The 18,672-nt window shown below is 37.4% G+C and overlaps 2 protein-coding genes across 6 annotated transcripts in view; one reads left to right on the top strand and one right to left on the bottom strand.

The window, feature by feature from the left end:
- LOC108306626 (serine/threonine-protein kinase TNNI3K) overlaps positions 1-18,672 on the top strand; it is a 326,709-nt gene that overhangs the window by 263,185 nt on the left and 44,852 nt on the right. For all 4 annotated transcript variants that reach the window (XM_017531750.2, XM_037739690.1, XM_037739692.1 and 1 more), the window contains 2 exons: positions 11,169-11,228; positions 13,694-13,863. In XM_017531750.2, the coding sequence (XP_017387239.1) occupies positions 11,169-11,228; positions 13,694-13,863 (230 nt within the window). The remainder of the gene's footprint in view (positions 1-11,168; positions 11,229-13,693; positions 13,864-18,672) is intronic.
- The window catches only part of LRRC53 (leucine rich repeat containing 53), a 42,305-nt gene that overhangs the window by 9,001 nt on the left and 14,632 nt on the right, over positions 1-18,672 (bottom strand). The window contains exons 2-3 of one of the 2 annotated variants that reach the window (XM_037739686.1): positions 5,287-5,400; positions 2,172-2,987 (exon numbers count right to left, since the gene is read on the bottom strand). In XM_037739686.1, the coding sequence (XP_037595614.1) occupies positions 2,172-2,979 (808 nt within the window). In that variant the 5' untranslated portion in view covers positions 2,980-2,987; positions 5,287-5,400. The remainder of the gene's footprint in view (positions 1-2,171; positions 2,988-5,286; positions 5,401-18,672) is intronic. The other variant, XM_037739688.1, reaches the window with a different exon arrangement.

Below are 18,672 nucleotides of genomic sequence, written 5' to 3'. Positions count from 1 at the left end.
TTGATGCCAAATAACCACTTATTAGTTTTAAATTTACTGAATATAGCTATTTATATTCCTTTGAATTTTTATGACTTAGCTACAGCTGAAGAAGAAAATGGAATCATAGGCAAAATTATAGTTCTAAGTGTTTTTTCCACAATCTAGAAGTATAGATAATTCACCACATTTGTACTTCAGAAAGAGTAGAATCTTAATGGAGCAAATTAACATAAAAAAATCAGAGCCTTTATAAAGACTCAAAGCCCTATAATTTAACAATTATTTGATGAAAGATATATTAGTATGATAATTTCACAAACCAAAACCTAACATATATGTAATCATATTTATAATTTATCAGAATTTATTCATGTATATTAAGCTCCCTTTCACTTTGACAAAACCTTTGGAATCTTCTAGAATTTGTATTCATCTCAACACTAATAAAGAGCTGTTAATGTAGCTAAATATATTTCTGAATACATATTTTTGAAAACATATGTAAAAGATAACTAAAGGATACTTAAAATTGCTCTATTATATTTCCAAAACGATGTCCCCTAGAACACAAATTCAGTGAAATCCTCTATTAAAAAAAAAAGGGATTATGGCCAAATAACTTCAAGAAATGCTCCATATCACATCTTCCTCTTAGAAATTTATAATGCTCATTAGAAAATGAAAGATTATAAGAAGTGCTGCAGTGAGTACACCCGTTTCACTTTGCTAAACCTGGTACTTCCTAAACCTATTTGAACCCCACCATCTATTCCCTATGTGTGCATCTGTTTTTATAAGAATATCTATTAATTATTCACTAGTACTAGTATTCTAAGAAAGAAGCACATTTAAGGAAAACCCGTCTGATGCCCTATCACTTATGTCTTCTATGGTAAATTATTTCTTAGCACATACAATTTCTGACATAGTTGTGTGGTTTATAAAACAATTTATCTTCCTAAGATTTGAATTTCCTTCCAAGTGAGTTTGATTACTGCTGTTGGTAGTTCCATCACCTACACCTGATGCTGGTCTCCATCTATCCTAATTAAAAGTTAGTAAAAATACAATCAATTAATTCACTAGATGATTGTTATGGAATAATGATTTACAGCACATATTCAAAATACATCAGTCTTGGATGCCATTTGTCGGTCTCTGGTCTCTCTCTCTCTCTCTCTCTCCCCTCTTCTCTCCTCATCACCATGGTTACCACGAGTGCAGAGGATTTCACTATGCACTGAGAGCATAGGGGAAAACACACACATCGAGCTAGATAACTTAAGAAATCTCATATATCTTTGGTCTTCAACTAATTACATTGTGTCATTTTATATTATTCATCCAGTGAGATGTAATGATAGCTGGATGCATAGTTTAATAAATTTTAAATTACAAAAAAATATATACAGAATTGTATATGATCCTCCCTTTAGTTGGTCTGGGAAGTATGGGCCAAGTTTATATAGAGTTGAACAAATAGAAATCTTAGAAGAATTCAAACCCCACAACAGGAGGAGGACCAAGACCAAAGAACAGAGATGTTAGATAATGTAACCAAAGTCACACAGCTAATAAGAGCAGAGCCAGGATTCAATCCTGGGCAATGCAACTACAGAACTCATTAACATAACTACTGTGCCATATAAACATTGCAGACTAAAATATATGTGATTTCCATAATAGCATCTCTTTGTGCATCTGTGAAAGCTTGTGACTCTTACTATGTACCATTGAGAAGCACACAAATGTAAGTGCCTTGAGGAAAGAGTCTACGTCCCATAAGTTTTTAAATATCTCCTAGTGTCATAACAAATGCACCAGTATTCTTTGGTGAATGGATGATTGATGAAATATAGATATTATTACTCCTGTATCACACACAAGGAAACTAAAGTCTAAATAGCAAGTTGAACATGTTAAAAATCACAGTGCTAGTTATACCAGGACCAGGGCTCTTGAATTCTGGTCCAGGGCTCTTTCCTGTATGTTAGATAGCTTCCCTGAAATAGGAAATTCTTACAACCTGTGCCAAATGAGCTAATATCCTCCCACATCTACTGGCAACCTCTCCTTTCCATAGCCCTGGTGAATTCCCCCCAAGTGTCTGAAATAAGCATCATTTAGCATGCCGCAAAAATATGGATAAGAGAAAAGAGAAGAGGAGGACACACTTCTCCCCGGCATACCTGCAAAGCCAAGGACAGTCAGCAGGGCCACATCCTGCCCTGGGAGGAGGGGACTTCTATCCTTTAGAACCAGAGTGAAGTTGGGAGCTTTGGAATCACAGTTAGCCTCAGACAGCCTCAGCACACTCTTTGCAACTGCCACAGCTGTGGTAGATGGCTGACAATTTAGGTCCTTGGCATTCCTGAGCGTGTGAGCAGAAGACTTAATGTAGTTTCTTAAAAACCGAGCAAGGGGATGGAGATCACAAGTGCAGCTCCACTGGTTCTTATCTAAGCTCAGAAGGATTAGCTGCTTCAGTGGAGTAAAAACATCCGGCATGTGGGCTAACCTATTTCGGGAAAGGTCCACTTCCTGTAGTTGAGGCAGGGGCCGGAAGGCATCTTTCCCAATGTAGGAAATAAAATTGTTGGATAAATCCAGATGCCTGAGACTGTGGAGATTCGTGCCTCCAAAAGAAGCGTCTGTGAGGTTAGTGATCTGATTCCCATCCAGCTGAAGCCGGGTCAGGCCCCGCGTGTTCCGGAACCAAGACCCTCGTAGGGTGTGGAGAGCATTATTGCTCAGCACCAGCACCTGCAGGCTGTGAAGCTTGCTGAAGGTGTGATCCGTGAGTGAAGAGCTGGATATTTGGTTGTGCTCCAGCAACAAGGTCCGCAACATCGTAAGGCCATCCAGGGCATCTTCCTGAACATCCTCGATACCATTTCTGCTCAGGGAGAGCAGGGCAAGGTTAAACAAGAGAGACAGGTTTGTGCTCTCAATAGAGGAGAGATATCCATCAGTGATGATTAAAACCCTCGTGGTCATAGGGGCTGCTGTGGGGAAGAAAAGCACAGACTAGATGCAGGATATACATGAGTGGGAGGGGGTGTGGTGGAGAGCAGAGAGAATCAATACCCTCTGAGCAATCTTATCACCTGGGTAAGAACAATAAACAATACACAACATGAAAATGATTTTCTGATTTCTACATTTAAGGGGAAGCTGGCTGTATATCAAAATGACGGATTTTTATATCCTTTGCTACTGTGACATGTTTGTTTGAGAAACATAAACCCATCTGTTACTTTAGATGTCAAAGTTAATTCATTGTTTCGGATTATCTTCATCGATGTTACGTTGAAGGTGTCTTTTCAGGCCCTTCCTCTGAGGCTGTGTACTGACCTGCTCTAGCCCTGCAGACCCGGAATAGAGTCAACTAACAGCTGAGCCTGTGTCTGAGCCCCCTAGTCAGTGTTTCATAGCAACGTATATTTATTTATGCTGTGAAGTCAATCATCTTTTTTCCAAACATAAAGGTGCATGTTGGGGTGGGGAGTGTGAGAAGGAGCGTTGGTTTCTGCTTTTTAGCCCCAGGCTAAAAGTTGACAACTTGGTAAGGATATATATTCACTCCAGACAACCCAAGGGTCTGTCAGTGGGGTTCTCATTATAGTCTGGGCCATCTTGGCCTCCTGTCTAATATCTGTTCCCTCCAATGAAGTCCATCATGTGATGACAGGTGGTACTCAGAGCCTCCAACTGTTAAATCCCTTCACCATAATCACCTCAGAGCTATCACTGCTCTGTCATTAGAAATCAAAGCATTTTAACTCAATAAAGATGTATTATAATCAGGAGTTATTGTAACACATCTTTATCATGCTAAAATTGTTTTGACTGCAAATGACAGTATCATAAGGATGGAGGAGCCCATTGTCACTGGGAGGTCTACAGGTGATATTGGAACAGTCAACCACAGGGAAGCAAATCACAAATCCCTTAGGAAATTGAGACTGCAGTGCGGAAACAAAGAGATTAAAAAATAGATAAAAGACAAAAGATTCTCAGAGTGCCTTCTTTTGGAAGAATTGTTCTCATCCCTGCAGCACAAGCAAGCTTAAATCCTGGTAGTTTTTTCAGCATTTATTATGGATTATTTGAATTCTAATAATTCTGGCCAGTTTGGCATTTTGTTCCTCTCATCATTGTTTTTGATATGGGATGAAGGAGTTTTCCTTTCATGGGTCCCCAGTCCTTTAGGGATTTGCTGACTCTGAACGCGCAGGCTGTTATTTCTGTCAATTATTTCTTGTGTAGATCTAGACAGAAACCCCACTCACAAGTCATCCATTTTATTCTCTGTATTTATGAAATCTAACTTCACAAATGTGGTGTTCTGTAAATGAGAAGCAGGATATTGAGGTGCAATAATGTAGATGAGAAATATTTGTTTCTTACAGACATCAGCCATCTCTGATCAGAAAAAATAAACGTAGTGAAGTCAAGAAATCTATTTTAGATGGTGAGAGTTTAGTGTTAAAGCATTTTCAATACTGATTAGAAACAATATACACATCAACTATCCTTGAAACCTTCTCTGCCCTGTCAAGGGTGGTGACAACATCTACCTCCTCATTACCAGAGTCGTAGGATTTTAGAAATGGAAGAAATTATTCTCTTCCACTGTGTCTTAACTCAGGCTGCCTATGGAAATTTTCCATTGGCAGAGCTTATAGCTTGTTTATCTCTTCTTGGATATCAGGATGTAAATCACATTCTCCTCAAATTTGTTAATAAGGTGTCTTATTAAATTGTTGACTTAAGCAAGCAATATGTAATGAATACAGGCAGTGTATCTTGTTAGCATTTCTACAGCTCATTTACCACCAATAAAAAAAGACTAGACTTTCAAAATGAGATGCACTTTGATAATAATCTGTTTCACTGGTACATCACTTAATCTTACTAATGCTGAACAATTGTAGTTCAGGTTTCTGATTCATTTATATTTCTTCTAGCTGGTGGTAGGGTTCAAGTCTACACAAAGTATGTACAAAAATATAATTAAAATGATGTATTTGTTAAGTGTGCAGCTAGAGAAAATGGTAATATTCCTTTGCAATAGCAAACTATGTCTATTACCTATGAAGGTCTTTAAATAGTTTTGGTTGAGACCCTCAGGAACAGGAAAATAAAATATTACCAGTCTCTTTAGTCATTGTATGAAGTGTATTCATTAAAGGGTTACATCTTTTCAGCTGAGCACAGAGAACAGTCAGTACAATGAAAGGTATGGCAGCCAGTTTTCCAGGTTCACTGACCACTACTTTTTAGAGTTATTAGTTTTATTACCTAGTATATAGGTTAGCTGGTGACAGAGGGTTACATCTCTGGTGCACACCACACACGACTCAGGGCAAGCTGCCACCAACCGCAACGTGATGGCAAAGAGTACCAACCATTCACCTGAAAGGGAAGTAGAAGGCAATGCATATCATAATGTTGACATTTACTGTCCATTATTTCAGTACATAAAGCTCATGAGGCATTATGGTAATTTCTGCTGTTCAATGAGCACCTTAGTGTTCTCACAAGGTGCCAGATAAATAACTACATTCCTTAATTTGCATAGAATTTAAACCTAAACGTTAAAGCATTGGCTATAAATTCAGAGAGCTCACATCCAGGGCATATTTCTTAGTATTTTGAAAAATTAAGTTACTTTGCAAAACAATGTATAGTTTGTAGTGCTTTTACAACATTATCTTATTTAGTTCTCTTAATTCTGCAACCCAATTGGTGACTAAAGAAACAGCTCAGAATCGTTAATAAACCATCCTAAATCACATAGCTGGTAGGTATTTAACCAAGTCTCTTAACTTTCAGTCCAGTGTTTCTTCTAGTATGCAAAACTAATCTCAGGCACTGAATCTTACATGATTACAACTAAATTCTTACTCCTTATAGATTTAAATGCCACACTTAGGGAGTGAATATGAAGTCAAGATTAAGATCACAAGCTCTACTTAGTTTTGAATTCTGCTCTGTTTTTACTGACTATATTATCTTAGAAAAAACATTTTATTTGTTATTTTCTGCTTTTTCATGCGTAAAATCGAAATAATAATAAATCCCTACAATGCAGAGTATTGTAAGAGTTAAATGGGTACTCTAAGTGTTTAGTAAATGTTAATTTTTGCCGTTATTCTTATGCTTTTCCAACTTCCCAGTGAAATATATAACATCATTTGAATTTTATGTTCAAGAAAGACAATTCATTTGTAATGTCTTCCCTGGTTGAATTAAAAAATAAATAAATAAATAAAATAAGGAGCAGATTATAATAAAACCCTCTACCTGTATAATAAGATAGTTTGAGAACAAAATAAAATGTTTAAAAAAACATAAAATGATTAATTATATCATTTGTACAGCAAGCATTTGTAGCTCACCTTCTGTATGCTAGGCACTGCTCCCAGTACTAGGGATGGAGCAGTGGCTGAGAAGTCCCTGCCCTTGTGAAGTGCACTTTCTATAAAAGGATATAAACAATAAACAAATAACATAAAGTATGTATTAAGTCATGTAGTGATAAGTGCTATAGAATAAATAAAACAAGAAAAGGAGAAGATTGCTTTGGCCCGAGAGCTCTAAATATGACAAACAAGGAAAATGTCTCTGATAAAACAACATTTGAACAATAAGCTGGAAAAGGTGAAGGGTGTTAGTGCGTCATGGTGGAGAGAACCCAATGCAAAGTTCTCAAGGGCATGAGGTGGTTGATGTGGCCACAGTGGAGTGCACAAGATGAAGGAGAAGAAAAGGAGGCACAGGATAAGAGGAGCAGATTGTTGTATAACTTAGAGATGGAGTTTTTACCCAAATAACATGAGAAGTAATTGGAGGCTATAGTGAGTGGCATTACTTGGTCCAATGTATATTTTTAAATGATGATTACTAACTACTGGATTGGGAACATACTTTCAGACAGGTAAAGAAGAGAAGTAGAGAAAATAGGAGGCAATTGTAGTGATATAAGCAAGAGATGATAAGGTATAGACAAGGATGAGAGGTAAGCACATTCCAGATGATTTTTTTTTATAACAATGCAATTTAATTTAACAAATTTGAGCTCATTTAACCTGTCTGATGGAACGTGCTTGCTGTATAAGCGTAAATAAACCATCGCTTATCATCAAAGCACTTTCTAGCTAGTGATAGACATGTAAATACCTATCTATAAACAAGGAGAAATGAAGTAAATCTAAATTCAAGTGAATATTCATTTTGTGGAATAACTTGGATGTTTTAAGAAGGATGTAGCTTGAGTTGTGCCTTGCAGAGTGCAGTGAATTTCCATGGGCATAAAATAAGCATTAGATAATTCCAGTCTGAGAAAATAGTAAGAAGAATGCCCTGCAAGGGGCAGCAGATCTAATCTCAGCTCATTTATTTTAGCTCTAATTGGGTGGCTAGTCGGCCTCACGCATGTGTGGTTGGGGGCCAACTAGAGATTTAGGCAGAATTTACACACAGATTCCAGAGCTTTTTCCAGGATCTCTTCTCATTTTCTCCTGCCCATTTGTGATAAGCAGGATTCTAAGATGGCCTGCAATATTCCTATTCCCCGTACATGCCATGTGGAAACCCTTCCCTTCAGTGTGGGAAGAACCTGTGAATATGATGAGGTATTACTCCCATGATTATGTTTCATCATATGGCAAAATGAAGATTATCTCAAGTGGGCCTTGTCTAATTGGGTGAGTCCTTTAAAAGCAGAATAAGTTTTACAGCTGGTCACAGAGTAAGAAGTCAGAGGCAGGTACCCTTGTCCATCAGAAAAAAAAAGCAAACAGCCATAGTGTGAACTCCCTATGTGGCAAGCAGCTGTAGGCATCCTCTAGAATTTGAGTCATTACTGGACAACGATTGGCAAGAAAACAGACATGTGTCATACAACCACAAAGAAATGAGTTCTGCCAACAACCAATGACCTTACAAGAGGCCCTCAGCCTCTTCGATGAGATGAGAATCACAGTGCCCACTGACTCCTTGATTTCAGTCTGGTGAAACTCTGAGCGAAGAACCCAGGTAATCTATACTGGACTCCTGACCCATGGAAACAGATAATAAATGGACATTGTTTTAAATCACTAGGTTTTTGGTAATTTGTTATAAAACTGCTACACTCCAGTTGCCCTGAATTCTGTCCTCTGGCCCTTCAAACAAGCAAACCATCAGAATGTTAATTGTTTCCTAAAATACAGAAGTGGTCTACCCTCAGGCTAAATGATATACAGAGAGAGCGAGCAAGGTGGGAAATATACTAGTTCCAGGATCTACTTGCTTTTATTAACTTTCCAGTGCCTTCAGGTAGCTGTCATTTACATTTTGTCCAGAGTTTTAGTTGTTTTCTATAGGTGGGTTGATCTAATATAAGCTACTTGATCATTCAAATACTGAATGGTAGGATCAATATAATTCGCTGATACTTTAGAGGCAAGTATGATAAAGAGAAGTCAAAGATCAACTTTTTTTCTTCTTTTTTTTTTTTGCCTCTGCAAGAAGGATGGAGTTTTCATTTACTGAAATGGGAAAGGCTATAAATATAATTAATTGCATGTATGAGTTTAGGGTTCAGGAAAAAGTTCTGGGCTAGAGATAGAAATCTGGGAGTTGTTTTTTGAAGGCATGAAGCTGAATTAACTCCTCAACAGATTAACTCTAAAGGGTAAAGAGACTCAAAGACTGAATCTTGGGGAAATAAAAACTTAAGGAGGAGAGAAGAAACCAAAAGAGTAGACTAAGAAGAAGCCAATGAGAGCAGAAAAAAAAAAAAAAGTAAGAAAATGATGTCCTCAAAGCCAGTTGAAAAACATGTTTCAGGGACCAAGGAATTGTTGCTTGTATTTAATGCTATGCCAGGTGAGATGATCACTGAGACGTAACCATTGAATTTAGCAATGAGGAGATGGTTGTAACTTGACAAGGGCAGTTTCAGCAGTGTTGTAGAGAAAGCTTGATTAGGATGGATTGCAAATGGGAGGTGGGGAATTAGAGAGAGCAAATTTAGATAACTCTAGAACAGTTTTGCTGTAAAGGTAAACAACAATGGAGCAGTAGCTTGAAGAAAAAGCTTGAAGAAGAGATGTTAAGAGCTTTATTTTGCTGTTTGCTTTTAAGATAGGAGAATGTATGGTATGTCTGTATATGGAGATTAAACAATAAAGATGGAACACGCACAATGCAAAAAATAGATGAGAGAATTATTGCTGGAGCACACAGGTAAAGGAGTTGGCCTCAGAATTAGGCAAAGATCATCCAAATAAACAAAAGTCAGGGCAAATTAAGTGGGTTATAGGTGAGTAGTTCAGTGTAGCAGTGGGAACTAAAGGTTTGAGGAGACCGGAGAAGGTACAAAATAGCCATCTGAAGTGTGAAAGAGTGAATGGGCTGGAAATATGTAATCGTCTCTGCGCAGTACTGATAATCTATGGGAGGTTAGAAGGTCATGATTTTGAAGTGAGACCAGGCAGAATGGATTCAATAAATGCTAGGATTTTTTCAGTAGTGTACAAAATGCAAGATGAGGCAAGGAAGCTGAGGATGTGTGGAAGGGAATGATAGTTGGAAGTGAATCTAAGTGATACATGGAAATGAAATATAAGGTAGGTAAAGGTAAACTGACAGAGAATAGATGATGAAATAAGCAAGAAAACAATTGGGAAAAAGATATGTAGGTGGGTAGATAGGCAGATAGAAGAGTATCTACTTTAGGACATATTTGCAAATGCTCATAATAAAAAGCTCTTATTTTGTTCCGTTTTTTTAAGTGGTAAAATGGCTTCTAAGAACCAGTGTGATCAAAGATTGTTGGAGTTAGGTTTCTAGAAGAAGTGAGCTAGAGAGAAAGGAGACAGAGCTCAGAGAGTTGTCTAATAAAGATTGAGAGGTTGGAGAGTATGGAGGGGTTGCAGGCATTGGTCGTGACAGGGTCTAGGGTATAACTAAAAGGCTGAATGACTAACGGGGTTTGGAGGAAAAGCTCATTAGAGAAGAGTCAGCAAAGGAACCCAGAGGTCAGGCTATTTTAATGACCATTTATATGGATAATAAAAGTACAAAGAGCAGTGTCAGAGAGTATGAAGTAGCCAGTTTTTAAGATCCCCAAAGAATGAGGGTGTGTGACTAGACTCTGGTGGTGTAGCCTGACAGGCTGATGGTGTTCAGAGGAGAAAGCATTTGGAAGTAGCAGTGACAGCAAGGAAGACACAGGGCTTTGCTCACCCCACTGCTGTCACTGCTCCCAGTGCCCCCACCAACCTAGAGATACAAGGAGATTGTGAGAGGGAACAGTTTATAAGGGAAGCAATGTTCTCAGGGACGTGCTAGATAGTAGGGGAGAAGTTGTTCTACTTAGAATCTAAGTTAGTTGGTTACTGCACCTGAATGTTAAATTGGGCTCTTCACCTCCTGGTAGTGAAAGTTTCATAGAGAGAAATGATAGAATGTATGGTTTTAGGATCCCACAAAAGAAGGAAAATAATTTCCTCGAAAGAGACCATTTTCTAAACTTCCAAGAATTTCCCCAATAATCATTTTTATATCCCTTGCAACTGGAACAAAGTTTGAAATGTATTTGGAATGCAACATTTTTTTAACCAAACTCACCTGACACAAAGGTTTCTAATGGGCAATAACTTTAATGACACTGTCTAAAAATTTTTAAAAAGCTTATCTTAAACCCTAAAGTAAGGCATAGTTCTGAGGTTTCTATCGTCATCTTAGTTTTGAATCTGAGATGATCTTTTCAAAAGTGAAGTTCATTATAAATCTGGTTTTAGCAGTTCTTTTTATACATAGTGTGCAGTATATTACAAGGCACTGACATAGTTAATAGTTTTTAGTATTCGCTATTATTCTTTCATTTTGAAGAGGAAACCTGCCATTTAAAAACATGCAAAGCTAATTAAAGCTTTTCCACTATTTCATTATCTGAATGTAGTTGCAAATTCTGACTTAAAACTCTTATCAGAGGGAGACTCAACATTCTTCCATGAACAGCAAATGAACATTCAATTAACACTTCAATAAAAGTGTATTTTAAATAAAAAATATACTTTATTGTTAATCTCATTCTTTGCAAATGCTAATACGCAATTTTAAAATCCAAAGAGTGTCTCCTTCCTTTTATTCTTCAAGGAAAAGAAAAAGTTCTTTTTTTCTATTTACAGGGAAGACCTGAGTTTTCTGAAGTTGTCATGAAGTTAGAAGATTGTCTCTGCAACATTGAGGTAAAAAGTTTAGCTTCTGAAATATGTCCAAAAAAAGCGCTGAATATCCAAGGCTGTCAGGGAATGTAGGTGAGATGGTACTTATGAAAAGTTACTATGAGGACCCATAACTCCATCCATATATACCCTATTCATTAAATTTCTAGGGTGGAGCAGAATTAGCTGTATCTACAGGGACAAAGGCAAAGTCAGAGTGAATTTGGGCCCTTCCAACAAATAGTAGGGCAGGCAAATGGACATAGTCATACTCAGCTTAAAAAATTGATAAGTAAATATTGGAAAGTATAACAAATACATTTAGAAGGTAATTATTAAATCGATTTTTTATGCAAAAGTTTCTTCATACAGAGATATGTAAGCTAAAATGTTAAGCTATTGTTCATTTACATTCAATGAGAAAAAAATTATCAATAAAATATGTGCATAAATTAATTGGAATGCATTGCTTTTACACCACATGTATGTTGCTTAATGTGATATATGTTGGTAATCAGGCTAATGGAATTTTCTTTCCTTATTAAAGCTGTTTGCTTTAATTTTCTTTATAATTGCCTTAATTTTCCACACACCTGGTTAAGAGATAGCATTTCAAAATAGGTGAGGGAACTAAAACATGCATACTGATTCAAAAATAATATATTCTCAAATGCAAATAAGTGCTACTGGCAGAGGAAAACATACATCACACTTAGAGGATCATGTATGCATCTGCATATGCAGGGGGAGCAACAATAGAGAGAAATAGCATTAACCTGAGATTGTACAACCAAGTCTCTAAGTGGAGCCATTCCAGAAAAGCAGGCTTTTTTTCCCTTAAAAAAAAAGTAGTCTCAACTAAGAGTCATCGGACCTAGTTGCAGTTACAGCCTGCAGTGAGTGGCTCTGTCTCATGACTCTTGGCTGGAATTTCTAAAGAAAACTTTTGTGTGGAAAGAAGCTTCAGTGTTTAGACCTAAGATCCTCTTTCCCTTCTCTTCTTCAGTCCTGGGACTTACAGAAAGTGGGGAGAAGTAGTCATATATTTGGTGAGGCTTCAGCAGGCCCTGTGGACAAAAGCATCTGTAGAAGCCTCAGGTGTTAAGGGACACCTTTAAGGCTTGAATTTAAAATGTCCTCCATTTAGAAACATAGGATTTGAGCAAGTTTGTTCCAAGCCTAATGGGATAGATCCATCTGGAGGTGGATTCCAGAAACAAGGACCATGATAGAATCTGCTAAACTAGCTCGTCTTATTGCAATATATTGATTAAGCCTCTTACTTAGACTCTGCCCCCAGGGCAGAAGATGAATGGTCTACATGCTAAGAGAGTTTGCTGAACTGAATTGCACCAATTAATGGACCAGAGTCAGCCTAAAGAGGCTGACTTGTGCAGTTCCATAAGACTTTATCCTCCGTACTCTTCAACTTTTCAGTCAATGGCTTAGACCAAAGCCAAGAAGGAGCTACTCATCTCACATGCAGATACAATAAAGAGGGACAGAAAATATTTGAAAGCAGGACTCTAGATAATCTTGGAGGATGAAGTAATAGTGCATGCCTAATAAGAATAATTTTAACAGGAATACATATAAATATAATGTCCTGCATCAGAGTCAAAGAAAAAATAATAAAAGTATTAAATGGTGGAGACATGGCTTAGGAGCATCATGAATGCTTGTGGATAATAAGCTCATTGGGAGTTAGAATATAAAGTGACTCTTGCTGCAAAACAAAAGACAGAATTATTCTTGTTCTGAAATAGCCAGGTGGTACCCAGTTGTGTCCCTGAGCCTTTTAAAGGAGTAATTAAAACTGGGATGCACATTTTAGAAGAGAGAGATTTTACTGGTGAATGAGTTGAAAATCATGTAACATGAAAACTGGTTGAAGAAACTAGTGATGCTTATCACAGAAAAGAGAAAATTAGGATGAGTTCAGCAGCTGTTTTTAAACATCTGAAGAACTATCATGTGGCAAAGGGATTGGCCTGTTCAATACGGGAAAACACTTGCTGGGCATTAAAGCATTTTTCTTCTTATAAAACTGATGTATTCTTGGAAAAGTGTGTAAATTCATTTTACTTAAAGGGAATAATTTTATGTAAAGGGAATAATTTTAGCTATGACTTAAAGGAACTCTGCCATCACTCTTATTGCCATAGTGAAGAATGTGAAGAATCTTTTGATCATTGAATAATAACCTTCTAAATATATTTTATGAATCTGATTTGGGCCTACTGTGTTTTCAGAAAGATGAGCATAAATTTAACAGGCCAGCTGTCAGCACAGAACTGGGTCAAAAAAGTAAATTAAGCTAGCCAGATGTTGCCATTAGGTTTTCCCTGAAAGGAAAAGCCAGAAGCAAGCTGAAGTGAATAGAAATTAAAGTATGGGAAACCTTAGAATAGAAAGTTAAATCCATATTTGATGTTATGCCTTCACTGTTGGAAGTATTAAACAGTTGAAATTGCTCCTCTTCCACTCAGCTGATGTCTCCTGCATCAAGTAATAGCAGTGGATCTCTCTCACCTTCTTCATCTTCTGATTGCCTGGTGAGTCGGGGAGGACCTAGCAGGAGTCATGTGACAGCTTTAAGAAGTCGTTTTGAATTGGAATATGCTCTAAATGCAAGGTCATATGCTGCCTTTTCCCAAAGGTGAGTGGTAATCTAAGCAAATCTCATAGTAAAGTCTTATTTCAGAATCTTATCAAGACAGTCAACTGATTACTATCACCAAGGGTTGACCACCCCTCTGAAGAACTTTGAAAGAGGAGTTTTGGGCCCATTTTTCTTATGACTAAAAATTAGAAATTTTATTCTCTGTTAGTCTAGGTTCCTCTAGTTGCAAGTAACAGGGATTAACCTAGCTTAAGTAAGAGATGTCAATTTTAGAGCAACAAAAGAGATGTATTAAAAGTATTCTGGGGCCATTTTATGACATCCAAGGAAGAATTCTTACATGAAAACCAGGAAACAGCTTTGAGGATCTGAGCAACAAAAGTTCAGCGTTCTGAGAATTACCATGTGACCCAGAAATTTCTCTTCTCCTCAAAGTATACCCTAAAATTAAAAACGGGTACTTAAACAAATACCTGTATTCAAATGTTTATAGAGCAATATTAATAATAGCCAAAAGGTGGAAACAGCCCAAATATCCATCAACTAATGAACAGATAAAGCTCGGGCTGTTATAACAAAATATCATATACTAGGTACTTTAAACAACATAAATTTATTTCCACAGTCCAGAAGCTGGAAGTCCAAGAGCAGGTTGCCAGCATGGTTGGGGTTCTGGTAGGGGTTCTCTTCCTGTTTTCTAGAAATCCACCTTTTCTCTGTGTTCTTATATGGCAGAAAGAGCTCTGGTGTCTCTTTATCTTCTTACAAGGGCACCAACTCTACTGGATCAGGGCTTTGTGCTTATAACTTCATTTAACCTTAACTGTCTCCTTAAAGACCTTCTCTTCAATGCAGTCACATGGGAGGCTAAGGTTTCAACATACGAATTTGAGAAGGGTCACACTCCAGTCCATAGCAATAGGTAAATCTATAAAAACAAAAAGCAGATGGGTGCTTCCAGGGGATAGGGAGGAGGGAGAAATTGGGAGTAACTGCATAATTGTCACCCAGTTTTATTTGGGGCTGATGAAAATATTTTGGAATTAGAAGTGGTGATTGTAAAACTATGAATGTACTAAATACCCCTGAATTGCTAGTTTTTCAATGGTTAATTCTATGTTCTGTGAACTTTACTTTGATGAAAAAAGGAGCAAAAACAAAAAGATTAAGCAAAGAGGTAAGTCAGAAAAAGAGATCAACATTCTTTCATAGCTAGCTCTGCCATTTACATGACTCAGTTCCCATAGGTAGTCTCTTTGTCTCTCCACTTAAATGTTAAGTTTCAAGGAGAAATATATCTGTCAAATAATGCTGTAATAATTCTGTGTAATAACCTATCCCAGAATTCAGGGGTATATAATCATAAGCATTTATTTCTTGCTCACTTGTTTGTGGGCTCATTTTGGATGAGCTTGACTGTGAGCTACAGATCTTGTTCAGGTCTGTTCCTTGTGTCTCTCACCCTCCTCGGATACCCACATGGAAGAATGTACTACCTGGGGTATATTCCTCTCATAGACAAAGGCTAGTAACTCAAGAGGATAAGCCCAAATTTACATGCACATTTAAAGCCTTTGCTCAAGTTGTATCCTCTGACAACGTTCCATTGGCAAGTTTCACAGCTGACTTCAACATCAATAGGAAGAAAATATATACTTGGTTTCTAATGGGAAGAACTGCAAAGCCATATGGCAAAAGTTATGGACAGCTGGAGTAAGAATGGGGTCATATTTCATTAATATAATCATGGCTCTCAGAAGCCCCTGTTCTAGATGGGGAGCAAAGAAGGCAGTCACTGTGAGCTTCATAGGCACACTATAGAATGCATACTTTCCAACCCATGGAAGACCAGAAAAGACTGGTTTAAAATCTCTCTCCTTCCACATGAGTGCCAAAGCATTTGCACATGGCCCAGTTACACATACACATTCACACCCGCACCTACATATACATACACACTTATGTACTCTAGTATCAGAGTAAAGGTCTTAAGTGGGAGAAGATTATCTGGAGTTAGCAGAGGTTTTTATACAATCTACAAATTGCAATTGTTGCTTTTTTAGCTGTAGTTATTATATTCCTGATCTGACAAAAGAGTTGCAGCTGCAGCTATGAAGAGATGGTACTCTGATTCATGAAGTCTTTAATCTATGGAATGTCATGAAATTAAGCATCAGTAGTTTTGATTGATAACCATACAAACTGGACACCATTTTTTTTTTTTTTTTGGATTTTAGTCTTTCACGTAATTTCAAAAGGACCCGTAAGCCAAGATTACATTAGGTTTGGTCACGTCATCATCTTCCAGTTCAATCTGCTGTTCATATTCTCTACTTGTGGCTTTTAAAGTTATTTCTCTGAACAGCCAGATTTTGATATTTCTAAAGCAGAGTCACCTGAGGTTTGTTCACTTGAAACAGATGTTAAGAGGATGAGCTGTGGAATCAGACAGATGTGAGGTTAAATCTTGGCTTTGCCATGTACTCATTTGCTCAATGACCTTGGTCAAGTCATTTAAATCTCATATGTAAAATACTGGTAATAATACCAGCTCTTAGAGTTGTTGTAAGGAGAGGTACTATTGTCATAATAGTGGCACTGGTTGATTGAAAGATGCCACCAAAACCAAGCAAAAAATATAGTTCTAATAATGTAGGTAAGTCACAGAATTCACAATACTTGGAGAGCTACACAGAATAGGAGGCACAGCAAGTGGTCCCAGTTAGGCAAATGAGGGGTGGAGGGAACAGAGCTTCTCTGGTCTTCAAGAATCTAGAGATGTATACCACTACTAGTTTATTTTTTAAAAAACTACATGCTGAGTGAAAAAAAAAGCATCAGCTTTTTTGAGATCTTCCCTTTGATATCCTCATAAACTGTTTTATAGCCTTCTGGCCTTTATGACTGTTATGGAACTCTGATAAGTGTTTGTCTGTCTGCTAGGTGCAAGTTTCTCTTAACAGCATGGCATTTCCTTGAGGATTTGCTGTAAGGGTCAATTCATGGTCAGTTTGTTAGTACCATTCCTCCAAGTAAGCTCAATCCTTGTGCTACTTGAAATCAACTTGAGGAATAGGTAAAGCGTTTAACTAAGTTTTAAAATGTGTCAAGATAGAAATTAGGTGTGTTCTATTCATTACTGTATCCTTAGTATCTAGCAGTATGATTGGCATAAAGTCAGTAAGAAATATTTGTTGAGCAGATAAGGAATAAAAAATTAGATAAATTGGCTCAATAAATGGTCATTATTATTCACTTGGTGTGTAATCAGTGAATGAACCTTAACTATTTTCTCTTCTCTTTTCATTTAAATAGCTGTCACTATTGAACATGCTGGGCACTATTTTAAACCTTTAAATAGTCATCTAATTCAGCCTTAGGAAGTAGGTATTCCAATTTTTATAGATGAGGAAACTGAGGCTCAAAAGGCAAGCAACTTTCCCAAGTTAATGGAGAGTAAGTAGGCAAAGCTGGAATTCTCATTCAGGACTCTCCTGTACTTTCTGAGTTTCTCTGGCATAGGAGGTGGCATGTTCCAGAAACTTGATATATTTTGCCAATACTTGTATTTGCTGGACTTCCAGTTTCTCCTCAAAGTCAATCTGTGAATAAATTCAGCTATTTCTCCCAAGCCTGCCTTTTCAGCTTGTGTCTATGAAGGCAGAGGAAGTGAGACCAGCGATCAATAGATGCTTAAAGTCAAAGAGCCCAAGGACATAAGAATTGATGGACTAAGTACAGCAGGGCCACGAGTTTAACAGCCTGTGAGACAGTGCTTCTCAACTTTGGCTGCACATTAGAATCATCTGGGAAGCTTTTACAAGTACCAGTGCCCAGGACCAATTAAACCAAAATCCATAGCCTTGGCACCCAGGCTTCAGAATGATTTAAGTTCCCCAGGTGATTCCAATACACAACCAAGTATTAGAAACATGCTGTAAGGGAATGGTACAACGCTAACCTGCCAGTCATTCTGTAAGGAAGGGGTACAGCTAATGGGAGAAATGGAAGAGGAAAGAGAAAGCCAAGGTGAAACAGCGTCTGTGCTCAAAGGGGACTATTTTGATGACTTATTACTTGCATAGTCCCTGTCAAAAGTCCTTACAATGTACCAGTAACCTGTGACCTTTGGATTTTCCAGTTCATTCAAGTTACAGAGTTATAATGTAATTTTTATAGTATGGTGTTATGAACCTGAAAAATCAGTACAAGGTTTTTCCTATAGACCCTACTAATGTATGGATGTGGGGACTCCTCAACAATGTCCTGAAAAATGATGCATTTACTTCTCAAATTTTGGCCATGAAGTTCACATCTGATAAGTTTGAGTTTTGTAATGGTTGATTTGATGGAGTTTTTGGTTTTTTGTTTGTATATTTGTTTCTAATTATTATAATTTTTCTTTGTAAAATAAATTTAGAAGTGGAAAGTTGTGTCAGATTTTCTCCACAGAAGATAGGAATTCCCGAATTCCTACCAAACCCACAAATTGGTAAAATCTGAGGTTGAGAAATGCACTCTTGAAGTTCTGCCTCTTTTAAAATATTTTGTGTCTCTAGATATATTTGGAAAACTAAGCATGTGGCAATTGCTCCTCCCACAGGGTATGAAATCTCCCATCTTGTACATGGATCACATCATGTAAATTTAGAAATGACAAACTGATACACAACCTTTCAGATGTGAAAACCAATTAGTGTTTGTGTGGGGCTAGGCTCTGAGAATAGAGTGATATGACCTAGTTGGCTGTCCGGGAGAAGAAAACCAGGGATCCAGAGTTTGGAACTGTAAAACAGATACATTTGAGATTAATTTTTCACACTGCAAAAGGGTCCATCAAAGATT

This window comes from Cebus imitator, unplaced genomic scaffold (genome assembly GCF_001604975.1).
Source record: "Cebus imitator isolate Cc_AM_T3 unplaced genomic scaffold, Cebus_imitator-1.0 Scaffold3, whole genome shotgun sequence".
NCBI classification, from domain to species: Eukaryota; Metazoa; Chordata; class Mammalia; order Primates; family Cebidae; genus Cebus; species Cebus imitator.
Note: the sequence above shows the minus strand (reverse complement) of the source record. Positions and strands in the feature narration are given on the sequence as shown.